The sequence below is a fragment of the Pelophylax lessonae genome (assembly GCF_965119305.1).
Source record: "Pelophylax lessonae genome assembly, chromosome: 2".
NCBI lineage: Eukaryota > Metazoa > Chordata > Amphibia > Anura > Ranidae > Pelophylax > Pelophylax lessonae.
This window is the reverse complement of record NC_138769.1, coordinates 97,234,912-97,248,255: the sequence shown is the minus strand read 5'-3', so window position 1 is coordinate 97,248,255 and position 13,344 is coordinate 97,234,912. Positions and strand designations below refer to the sequence as shown.

Sequence of the window (13,344 nt, the reverse complement as noted above, 5' to 3'; positions counted from 1 at the left end):
TCCCTGACCCTAGAGTTATTAAAAGAATAGGAGAGGAGAGGCTCACTGAAATAATACCTTTTTGGATGTGATAAGTTAGAGTCGCTCTGACTCCTCTAGAGGAAGTTGGGAGATGGTCAGACATACTGGTTTGAAACGGCAGAAATACCAGCGGAGATGGTCAGAGATGGGAGACATAGTAGAGGAGATGGTCGGAAATAGTAAACATAGCGGAGGAGATGGTCAGAGACTGCGGACATAGTGGAAAAGATGGTTTGAGACTGCAGACATACCAAAGGAGATGGTCAGAGATGGAAGACATAGTAGAGGAGATGATCAGAGACTGCAGATACACTAGAGGAGATGATCAGAGACTGCAGACATACCAGAGGAGATGGTCAGAGATAGATGACATAGTAGAGGAGATGATCAGAGACTGCAGACACACTAGAGGAGATGATCAGAGACTGCAGACATACCCAAGGAGATGGTCAGAGATAGATGACATAGTAGAGGAGATGATCAGAGACAGCAGACACACTTGAGGAGATGGTCAGAGATTGCAGACATACTAGAAGAGATAGTCAGAGACTTCAGACATACCGTAGTAGATGGTTAGAGACTGCAGACATACCGGGGGAGATGGTCAGAGGCAGGAGACACACTAGAAGAGATAGTCCCAGATAGGACACATTGTAGAAGAGATGGTCAGAGACTACAGACATACTTGAAGAGATAGTTAGAGACTGCAGGCATACCAGAGGAGGTGGCCAGAGACTGGAGACATAGTAGAGGAGATGGTCAGAGACTGCAGACATACTGGCAGAGATAGTTAGAGACTGCAGGCATACTGGCAGAGATAGTTAGAGACTGCAGGCATACTGGAGGAAATGATCAGAGGCCAGAAACATAGTAGAGGAAATGGTCAGAGCCTGCAGACACACTACAGGAGACGGTCAGAGAATGCAGACACACAACAGGTGACAGTCTGTGTTAAGTGTTATCAGAGACTGAAAGCCTGCTGCAGAAAACAGTCAGAGACTGGATATATGTAATGTGTGACTGCCAGAGATCACAATTAGCAGCCTATTAGCAAATAACTGATTCTACTCGGAAAACTGGGGTCTGGAAAAGCTGCATGTGGCCATTGAGCTGCCAGCATAACAGGGGTATTATTGATAAACCAGTGGGAGTTACATTTTATAAAGGTAAATAGTCACAAAGCCCCCCCAAAAAAAGCACATTCTTCAAAGCAAAGTGAATATTTATGCCTCACTATGGAATACCAAGCTGTTTATAGAGTGTTATTTCAATGGAGCAGCACTGACAGCAATTACACCGCTGATAAAAATAGCGCTCATCCGAGCTTTGCTGCAAATTGAGGTGTGCGACCTTTCCTTTCGTCTCCGCCGCTTTTCGCCTGAACTAGAGGTGCATTCAGAGCGGCTCCAACATATCACATCCAAAAAGATATTATTTCAGCGAGCCTCTCCTCTCCTATTCTATTAATAACTCCATCGTCTTCACAAGAGAGCCAGGTATGTCCTCGTCTTGTCGTGACTTCTCCTGCGCTGCGTTTAGAGCGCCTGCCTTTCATGCCTCTGAAATCCATTTTCCGGCAGAGATTTATGAATAATGGAATCTTCACACAAACTTGTGATCTTCCTGCTAACAATAGGTGTGAGTCACCCATTCATTCGCTCTACAACAAACCGTTTACAACTGAAATTGTCCTGTGCCACTTATTTTTTTCTTTATGCCGCTGTCGTAAGTAAATGGCCTTCTTCCTATTGAAGAGATATTTTCTTTCTGATGGGAAATGAATGAACTGACACAAGAAAAAAAAAAAAAACAGCGAATATCCAGAAAGGGCTCTAACAGGCACAGCAATTATCTGCCGTGTGTTTTCATAATCTATTTTTATGTGCGTTTTCTTTGTAAGGTCTAATAATAGCATTTACCCTTTTCATAGGATGTTTGTGCTTGCAATGGTTTTGTTGCTGGGTAAAAAGAGCCAAGGCTCCCTGCTTAGTTCTGCCTGATTGACAAGGAATTGGAAAGCAGGTTTTATGACCAGCAAGTTATACCAATTTCTGATCATGCTGTGTTATTTCTAGTTTAACTGTAATGAGGAATCGAACGATTAACAATTTCTATTAAGGGCTCTTTCACACGGGTGGTCCGATCAGATCCGCCTGTCAGTTTTTTAGGCGGATCTGATCGGATCCTCATGCAGCTCTATGGGGCAGCGGATGCCAGCGGAGACACCTCCGCTGACACCCGCTGCCATCCGTATCTGATCCTGTCCGTGAAATCTGGACGGATGGAAACCCTATTTTTCCATCCGTTCAGTAATCGGATCGGATCTGATGAGAACGGACAGGCGGTCCGCTCTCATCCGATCCCCCATAAAGGGCAGCGGGGGCTGAGACACCTCCCTCTCCACTCTGCAAGCGGAGACGGAGCTGTCATCCGCCGGCTCAGCGGGGATCGCGGATCGATCCCCCCTGAGCAACACGGATCTGCCTACGGAGGCGGACCGTGTGAAAGAGGCCTTAAGGCGGTATAAAACTCAAAAACAAAAATGTATTTTTTGCAGCTTACTTATTTTTAGATGTGGTGGCTGCATTACTTTTCTTTTTTTAGGATTTTTTTTCTTTATTTTCACCTGGTAAATCAGCCTTTACCAGGCTGTCCAGCAAAAGTGGCAGTTAGAAGGCTGAGACAAACCATTTACCACTCACAGGGGTGCTTATAATGGTCAGGTTTTATTAATTCATATAAAACCTTTATCCCAAAAGGAATATGCTTAAAAAATGTTCATGTTGGAGATCCGTTTTAATTGTGTTAGTCAGGTCTATTGAAATATGATACTGCAAACAAAAAACAAAGAAAGGGCGCACCGGCCTAGCGCATTATCCTGTCAGGTCACCTGTGGCCAGGTGACGACTGCACCCTGTTGGAGGCAGGGGTGCACCACAAGGTAGTGAACCCAGTAGCTGACTGCTGCAGATGGACAGGAACGTGAGCCCAAGATTCCCCAGGGCGCGGAGTCTAAGACTCAGCAGGTGTTCACCAGAGCCTCTAGTGGTGAGGATGGACTTGGCTGCAGCTGGGCCCAGGTCGTGGCCCCTGGGGTCCCCTGGGTCACGCTCTGTAGGGAGAGAGGGGAAGCAGCCACTCAGGACACAAGGGATAGTGATGGGTAAGCCGAGGTCGGGACAACAGGCAGACGAGGGTAACCAAGGAACAGGCCAAACGTCAGGGTCACAGGCAAACAGGAGTAGTCAGAGACAAGCCAAAGTCGGTACACAGAAAGGTAGATCAAGCAAACGGCAGACAGGAACACAACTAATGCCCCGTACACACGTTACACACGTGTAGATTATCTGCAGACTTTTGTCTGCAGACTTACCTTTTCTATGTAGTGCAAGGGCCTGCCGGATTGCATACAAATTGAAAGTGTTTAGGTTTGACCTCATATTATATGGTTTTGGTAAGTCTGCAGACAAAAGTCTGCAGATAATCTGCACGTGTGTATGGGGCATAACAAACACTGTTAAACAGCAAAGCAGACCTGCAGTGCACTTTTTAATATAGGCTTCCTGGAATGGCCTGGGGTGGAGCCAATCAGGGAGGAGAGATGATAAAAAGCAGCCAGAAGTAGAGTCTGGCCTCTAATGCAGACATGAAGGAGCAGGTAAGCTGCCAGACACTATTGCAAGTCCATGACATATCCTCAATATAGGCTTTATTGATAAAAAGTAAAAATGACTACTCAGAAACAATGGTATAAACCAGCATATCAAATCCAAACATCAGGAGCAGTCCATATAAATGTCCACTGTCCTTGACGGATGATAGCTGACGCGTTTCGAGGCTTCGCCTCTTCCTCAGAGCCACTGGGCCATGTCAAGCCCACCAGCAAAAAGTGGCAGTTGGAAGGCTGAGACAAACCATTTACCACTCACAGGGGTGTTTATAATGGTTAGGCTTTATTCTTTTATATAAAACCTTTATCCCAAAAGGAATATGCTTAAAAAGTGTTAATGTTGGAGATCCGCTTTAATTGTGTTAGTCAGGTCTATTCAAATATCATAGTGCATCTACTGTAACACTACCCTCTCCCCAGATTGATAATCCTGCTGTCCATGGGTGGCCCTGTTGATCCTTCATCCAGAGTGGAGACACCCTAAGGCAGGCCATAGATGATTTGATTTTCTTTCCTTTCACCATAAGTGTGAGAAAAGAAAAATCGCTAATTTCCCCTATCAACACATCCAGTTTTGATGGGGGAATGCCTTTAGCAGCACTATTGTGTGGGGAGCCTTCCTGAATGGCAGAACACAATGATTACTGCTAGAAGGTATAGCCGCCATCAGTAATCGTATACCAAAATCAGACAGGCTGGTAGTATCCAAGAAAGAACAAAATAATTGTGCACTACCCTTATAACCAAGTTAAATATACATAAAAAAGCTACTGCTACCACCAAAATGTGTTCCCACATCCCCCTTATATTATTAATTCTGGTTGTACCCAAGTCGATCAATGAATAGACTTGGGTAAAATCAGCCTGCGCATACATGTATCAAAACTTGGCTGGCTCCTGCTGAACGGGGCGGACTTCGATCCATGTATGGCCGGGTTTAGACAGGAAGAATGGTACTGCCGGGATCACCAGTGGTCACGCATACTTTTCATAGACCTGGCTTTAACATTTTGCTCCCATTTTTCTGTGTATGAACTCCCATGAAAAGAGCTAAGACACTAAACTGCTTGCGACCAGTAGGATCACGATGGGAAATATTTTCAGCACTGGAAACATTTTTCACACACAGTGAAAGAACAATGGAGAAGTGCAGGAAAAATGACACCTATGCTCACCTGTGTACCACCCCGGCGCGGTGCAGGTGCTCTACTGCCTGAATCAGCTGGCGGATGTATTTCCGGGCTTCGTGTTCCTCCAATCTTTTCTTTTCGTAAATTTTGTGCATGAGATTCCCGCCTGTGCAGAGCTCCATCACCAGGTAGTAGCTGTTCTCCGTCTCTAAGATATCGAGCAGCTGGCTAATGTTGGGGTGTCGGATCATCTGCTGGATCTGACCCTCCCTGCGCAGGTTCTTGGTCACATAAGTGTCCTTCTTGGCTTTCTTCTTATCAATCACCTTCACAGCCACCTGTAAGAACCAAAACAGAGGAAATCAGATTCCGAAGAGCAACACAACCTCTCTCCATCTATAATCCTAGAGCTTTCTACCCTGCTTCCTCTGTCCCACCATCCCCCAATCAACATACTAATTCAATTATTAAATAAAACCTTTTCATTATCATTACATTCTTTATTTTAGAACCAATGGCATCATCCTTACAATGATATAAAGAGTTAAGTCTACAAGACTTGTCATATGCATCTTGTGAAGTGAAAAGACAGCTGATAGTATACACGTAGTTAGGAAAACTTCACTGCAGATTTTTACCTGCTTCTGCTTTGTATGTATGGAGACAGGCCATTCCTCTCAATTCCTCAAACTGAGAAAGTGGGAGTGTCTACCTGCTATGATCACATGATCAGTACCAGTGTTGTCATACGCTATGATCACATGATCGGTACCAGTGTTGTCATATGCTATCATCACATGATCAGTACCAGTTTTGTCATATACTATGATCGCATATTCAGTACTAGTGTTATCATATGCTATGATCACATGATCAGTACCAGTTTTGTCATATACTATGATCACATGATCAGTATCAGTGTTATCATACGCTAAGATCACATGATCAGTACCAGTATTGTCATATGCTATGATCACATGATCAGTACCAGTTTTGTCATATACTATGATCGCATATTCACTACTAGTGTTATCATACGCTAAGATCACATGATCAGTACCAGTATTGTCATATGCTATGATCACATGATCAGTGCCAGTGTTATCAAACACTATTATCACATGATCAGTACTAGTATTGTCATATGCTACGATCACATGATCATTACCAGTGATATCATATGCTATCATCACATGATCAGTACCAGTATTGTCATATACTATAATCACATGATCAGTACCAGTATTGTCATATACTATAATCACATGATCAGTACTAGTGTTATCAAATGCTATTATCACATGATCAGTACCAGTATTGTCATATTCTATGATCACATGATCATTACCAGTGATATCATATGCTATGATCACATGATCAGTACCAGTGTCATCATACACTATGATCACATGATCATTACCAGTGATATCATATGCTATGATCACATGATCAGTACCAGTGTTATCATACACTATGATCAGTACCAGTGTGATTACATGATCAGTACCAATGCTGTCATATGCTATGATCACATGATCAGTAGCAGTGTTGTCACATGCTATCAGCAAACGATCATTGCCAATGACATGAGCAGAAGAAAAAATGACTGGGACTGTGCTTTAGACCAGGGGGTCTCCAAACTACGGCCTGTGGGCCACATCTGGCTTGCTAAAATATTTTATCTGGCCCACAGCTAGGGTCAGTGGCATATTCTCAATGTGCAATAACTGAGGATTAAGGTGAGCAAAGGCTGCCTATGGTCTCCCTTTTTGCTGTAATGGGGAACTCCAATGGGGACAATGGTGGGACTGCTAAGGCAGACTGACGTAGGGAGATCTGATGGGGATCCTGATGTCAGCGGGACTCTTATGGGGATCCTGATGTAAGAAGGACTCTGATTTAGGGCAGGACCCTGATGGGGGACTCTGATAGGGACCCAGATGAAAGGAGGACCTAGATAGAGATTTGTTTTGGCCCATGATTATTGGTAAAATATACAGTATGGCCCTCGCATTTGACTCTTTTTGCCTGTTAAAGCAATTTATAGCTATTTACACACACACACATACTTTAATTAGCGTCGGTTGAGTTTTCCTTTAATTCAACAAGAAGGGATTGGATAATAATAGCTAAAGCAGAAAACCCCATTAATTTCTACAAATCCTTTTCTGAACATGAACACGTCCCTTGCTGAAATGTCCAGTACATCCATCCTCCACATTACATAAAAAAAATCTCTAAGACCGCTTCAGATTGTTCGCTCTCATCTTGCGTTTCATTTTGTGCCGCAGGGAAACTCCCTAGAGATCTTACACAAGTTTTAGAACAGCGCTTTTTCGTGGGAAGCAATTATCAGGCAACTTACTTTTTGATTCCTTCCCGAAGCACTTAAAGGGCTGAAACGCTGAGGAATGAAAAGCAAAAAGCCTGCGAGTAAAAAAATGTTTTAAAGCCTATCTATCATCACTCGGGAAAATGGAATCTGCGTAACGGAGAGAAGAAGGAACTTTTTTTATTTTTTAATGGGCTCCAGCTATGAATAAACTCCCAGAGGCTGCGATGGATCATTAGAGGAAGACTACGATTAAGTATTTTGTGTTTGATGAGTGTGAGGTGAAACGGGTGTATAAAGACAACCTATACCCAATTGTTAACAGAAAACTATGATTACTGTCTTGCTGAAGTAAAAGAATTAAGACTCACTGAGTTGGGGTAATGTGTGCGTTACTGCAACAAATGGTAATGCACGTAACATGCGTTACTGTGTTTCGGTGATATACATTTTGAATGGCACCCCAACACACTAAGAGCCCCTTCACACTGAGGCGCTTTGGCCCTAAAAAAAAAGTGCCCAAAAAGCTCACAAAAAAAACCTATTCCCATCAAAATCAATTAATGCTTTTACACTGGGGCAGTGCGCTGGCGGGGCGGCAAAAAAAATCCTGCAAACAGCATCTTTGGAGCGCTCAAAAAAAGCGCCTCAAAAACACTCCTCTCCATTAAAATGAATAGGAAGCGCTTAAAAAAGCACAAGCAAAAGTGCTCAGCGTTTTATGAGCAGTTTTCAAGCGCCTTAGTGTGAAATTGGTGCCTGTGTTGTAGCACGATGTTGCAATACAAAAAGAGGTCATCTACAATTTGTACTGCATTAGGCTGCTTTCACACTGAGGCGCCTGAAAACTGGCCATAAAACGCTGGGCGCTTTTGAGTCGTTATCGGTGCACTTTTTTTGAAGGTCGCGTTACTCGAAAGGATAATTTTGAGGTGCTTTTGAAGCACTTTTCGTGTGCTTTTCAGACGCTTCCCATTCATTTCAATAGAGAGGGGCGCTTTTGAGGCACTTTTTTTAGCACCCAAACATGCTCCAAAGATGCTGCTTCCAGGAGTTTTTTCACCGCCCCACCAGCGCACTGCTCCAGTGTGAAAGCATTAATTAATTCTAATGGAGATTGGTTTTCGTGAGCTTTTCAGGCACTCTTTTTGGAGGAAAAGTGCCTGAAAAGTGCCTCATTGTGAAAAGGGTCTATGCATTAAGGTAAAAACCCTTCTGGGTGCAGCTCCCCCCCCAGCCCCCACTAAACTTACCCTACCCAGATCCAGAGATGTGCATGAGAGTAGTGGCTCACCCGGGTCTCTGTCTCCTCACTGGCTCACTCAGCCTTTGGCTCCTACTGCTGTCAATCACTGCCAGTGAGCCAATAAGGAGAGAGCAGGGGGCGGGGCAGAGCCGCACTGTGTGTAAATGGGCATACAGAGTGCGACTCCAGAGCGAACCTCTCGAGTGCTCACAAGCAAGAGGCTTGGCAGGGGGGGGAGAAGCCAGGACAGCCGCAAGGGGACCAAAAAGAAGAGGATCGGGGTTGCTCTGTGCAAAACCATGGTATGATCGAATTACAAATTAGTTCGGCCATATACGGAGTGAATTTCTTTCCTGCAACCCCGGTTTCTCCATCAAAACAGACAGTGTTGATGCAAGAATCCCTCCTGCCAGGCCATTGTCTTCTCCGGGGGAAGCTGTCCCCGCCGGGTTAAGACAATAACTGTTGCCAGCGGCTATAGCAGCCACTAGCGATAATCGCAGGTTAAACCTGGCATGCTGGTTGTACCCAAGTTGATCGATCAATCAACTTGGTACACTCAGCCTGCCCATACATGGTGTATGGCCTGCCTTAGTTGACGAAAGTGGACCCATAAGGTTATCTTATTGGTATTGCTATCTTAAAGTATTGATGTTGATGATTTAAATAATAAGATTTCAGGGCAGGCAGCTTCTAAACCCCAGAGAATATCCACAGTCCTTCATGGTCTCTTTGGCTTGTAGGGTAATGTAACAAAAAGAAGCATTCCAGCACTGCTCAGAGCTTCAGATACAACTTTACTCCAATAAAAGTCATGGGGACAATCCAAAAAGTAGCCAACGCATTACGGGTTCCAAAAACGCCCCCCTTCATCATGGCTTGGTTGAAAACAATGTGCATAGACTAGAAGTGAACTGGACCTTTATTGGTATTTCTTCCAGTGAGATTGGAAGCATCGGTCTTGTCAGCAGTTGGTATTGTAACGTTGTATCTGGACCTCTTAGTGGAGTGGTGCTTAAATTTCCATTTTTGTTAGAATTGCCAATTAGACTGCATGTAAACAAAAAAATAAAATCATAACATAGCATTTTACCATTCACTCTTTTTTTACCCTTGTTCTACCTGGGTATACTGCCAGTTCCTTCATTTCCTGTCCTAGGGTGACAACACTGCCTCAGCTTCTCGCTAAACAGGAGCAGCGTTGTCACCCTATGTTGTGCTATGGACTGTGATAGCATGTGCAAGTTGAATACACCCAAAGAACATCCATGCTCACAACCCGCTTGGCCACTCTGACTAGCCACATCTCCAAGGAAAGACATGCACCGTTGTCTATGGTGCCGGCTCTCAGATCAGAGGAAGTGAAATGAAACTGCATGGAGTCCAAAAGACCAAAAAGTAAGTTCTAAATATTTTATTTTTCATATTTTACCCTAGTGATACACATAATAGAGACTTGTAATATAGTTCAAGTTTTTTTTGGGGGAAGAGTTTAATTAAACTTTTAATTTCTAAATTCCGCCATTCTTTACCCCTTTATATCTTGTGGGGGGAAAAAATAATGGGAAATACAATCTTCACATTTATATTATGGGCCTAAGTAGTTTGCAGTGATGACACAGGCCTTAGGCCAACATATTTTACTACAAAAAAACCATCATAGTAGTTTGAGATTTAGGATATGCATTCCAAATCTTCTCTTCCATTTGAAACATCAACATTGGACAGGGCTATAAACCACACACGCACACACATATACTACAAATGCCAAGAAGCATGTGGTTCAAACACTAGAAAATTGACTTAAGTCAGCAAATACCACCCTGGCTTTGCTCCAACTTCAGTATGCAACAGTGATTAAACACGTCCCAGGATAACAGCAAACTCACACAGCCACTAATGACAAATCGCTTCTGAATATGTAATCTGTATAAAGCTTGCCTTGGGTCCTATTCATTATTTCAATATTCTAAAACATATTTATTTTAGGAGATGTTTGACAGCTGTGCCTTTTCCTGGGGGATCATACGAGGGATCGCTGTATAGACATCTGCTGTGCGTCAGCCTGTGCCACAAATCGCCCTGTCATTTCTAATGTCAACTGGTCACTGTTACTTTATTACTACTAGGATGAGAAAGAAGGTACATTTGGGTATGTGGTTCTGACTTCTAAAAATCTAATCTCATTTAATCTCATTAATGCCTCGTTTCCACTGAGTGGTACGGTACGGTTCGGTTCAGTACGGTACGGTACGGTACGGTACACATTGCGTTTCCACTGCCAATAGTACCCTTTCATGATAGGCGTGGTGTAGCAGGAAAGCTCTGATAGATGATTCTCTGTCAACCAATCAAAGTTCTGCAAAGTGTAGCTCCACCCTGTTGGTACGGTTTGGTACGGTACTAATGTGCTTGGTACCCCAACGAAAGGGTACCAAAAAGTGGTACGGTACGGTTCGGAATTAGGGTACCATTCATAATGGAAACGGCATAAATAGCGTACCGTACCGAACCGAACCAGAAAACTCAGTGGAAACGAGCCATTAATGTAGATTCAAAGCCAATCAAATCCTTCATGGTGTAAAACTGGTCCCCCAAAGCCTCTTTTCTAAGGCTCGCCAGCTGGAGGTTGTGCCCTGACATCATCACATACAATGTACAATAAGTAAAAAAAAGTAAACGTTGAAGTCTATACATCAATGATGGCAAACCTTGGCACCCCAGATGTTTTGGAACTACATTTCTCATGATCAGGGCCGGCCCTACCATAGGTCCCAATGGGTCCATTGGACCCAGACAGAACTTTGAGAGGCATAAAAGAAGAAAATGGTCGCACACCACCTCGGTCCAATGAAGAAAAGTTGCTTTATTCACTTAAGTGTTACAAAGTACAGCAGGTTAGGACGGTAGATGCGTTTCACACGGCTGCTACGTGCTTGTTCACTAGTGAGACGCGTCTACTGTCCTACCCTGCTGTACCTTGTACCACTTATGTGAATAAGGGCTCTTTCACACGACCGTTCAGTTTTTTGGCTCCACTCCGGTCCTTTTTTTTTTTTTTACATTTGTGTCATCCGCTCCGTATGTCCGTATATCATCCCATCTGTTTGCAGATGATATACGGACATAATGTAAGTCTATGGGCATTGCGTATGTCAGCGGATGACACCGCTGACATCCGATTTTGCTTCCTTTCCGTTTTTTTAATGGAGGAAAAATAGGGTTCTGTTCCGTTCCAAAAAACGGAAAAGAACTGAAAGGAAGAAAATCGGATGTCAGCGGATGGTCATCCACTGACATCCACAATGCCATGGACTTACATTTTGTCCGTAAATCATCCGCAAAAAAATAGGATGATTTGTGGACATACGGAGCGCCCGTGTGAAAGGGCCCTAAAGGAACTTTTCTTCATTGGGTTCCGTGGTGGTGTGTGACCATTTTCTTGCTTCTCCCGGTGGCGAGCCGAGGTTCAGCACCCACCTTGAATCGTGGACTTGGATTGGCCTGAGCAGTGTTATCTCTCTTCATTGGTCAGAACTTTGATAGGGGCAGCAAATTGATGCCCAATATTTTTTTTCCCAGCAGTTTTGTGTCATCAGTTTGCGGCGCATTATGGGTGGCATTTTCCCCATCTCATAGTGCAAACTGATGAGTATGAGGAGGCGGAGGGCGTGCGCAATGACGTCAGACATTCAGACAAACTAAATAATACTGGAGTTTGTGGTTTGGAATTGAGGATAATGGTACGATATATAATTGGGCATGTAGACAAGGTGCTGTTGCATATAAATCTGACTTCCTGATAAATTTAATTTTAGTTTTAATTATTAAAATACAAAATAAAATTGTGTGGGCCTTTTGGCGGGCATGATTTTTTTTGGGGGGGGGGGCATCATTTAATATTTGGACCCAGACAGCACAATGTATTGGGCCAGCCCGGCTCATGATGCTCCACTACACTGCAGAGTACAGGAGCATCATGGGAAATGTAGTTCCAAAACAACTGGGGTGCGAAGGTTCGCCACGACTGCTATACATAATGTGCAGAATTTATTTATTGAAAATCAAGCGGCCAAGTAAACAGCAGAAACTAACACCTTGCACCTACTCAGGGCTTTGCAAGCCAAAACGTGTTTGTTTTCTGCTGTATGGTGGATCACTTGATTTTTAGTAAACTCTGTGGATTATGTATGGACTCCAGTGCTGACTTTTTCAAGTACCAAATGGACGGGGCTGACGGATTATTTGGTGAGGCAGGATCAATAGTCCTGCATTATATATGAGGATGGCGTGGAGCAGCCCACAACATGGAGCGTGAAACAGAAAAGCTAAGAGTAGAGTTAAATTAAAGGGTAACTCCACGTTCGTAGGGAAAAAAATAGCAAATGAAGAAATAATAATATAGCGTATACAATTGTGACACACATCATATTGTAATTGAAAGTTATTAAAAATTACCTTTCCTTTTTAATCCGCAGCTGTTGTCATTTTCTGAAAATGCAATACAATATGGCCACCTAGGGCTGTTCTGTACACAGAATGTATACTGACCACACCCCAGAAACATCATTTCCTGCTTGTGTGATTGGCTCACCAATTTTCCCAGAAGTCTGCACTAAGATACAAGTCAGATTTCTGGCATCCGCTGCAACAAAAATGTCACTTTTGTTGAGATACTACCAATAGAAACAAGTCTAAAGGGATGCAGGCCCAGCAGATTTCCTCATTAGAGCCCTGCAGCTGCACAGCTGATTGATAATTATGAAACCACTCCCATTAGACCCACTCAGCACAGAGGAACAATCAGTGATTTCTTCAGAATAAAAAAAAGGTAGGAATCTGCAACAAAGGTTGTTATAATCCTCGCAGATCACCCAGAGGGGAATGTTTTTTTTCTCAACAAACGTGGAGTTATTGTGTTTCTTCTGTAAAAAATAAACCTGCT

The 13,344-nt window shown here is 43.4% G+C and overlaps 1 protein-coding gene across 2 annotated transcripts in view; it reads right to left on the bottom strand.

The window, feature by feature from the left end:
- The window catches only part of HUNK (hormonally up-regulated Neu-associated kinase), a 133,227-nt gene that overhangs the window by 31,921 nt on the left and 87,962 nt on the right, over positions 1–13,344 (bottom strand). For both annotated transcript variants that reach the window (XM_082246282.1, XM_082246283.1), the window contains exon 3: positions 4,867–5,159. In XM_082246282.1, the coding sequence (XP_082102408.1) occupies positions 4,867–5,159 (293 nt within the window). The remainder of the gene's footprint in view (positions 1–4,866; positions 5,160–13,344) is intronic.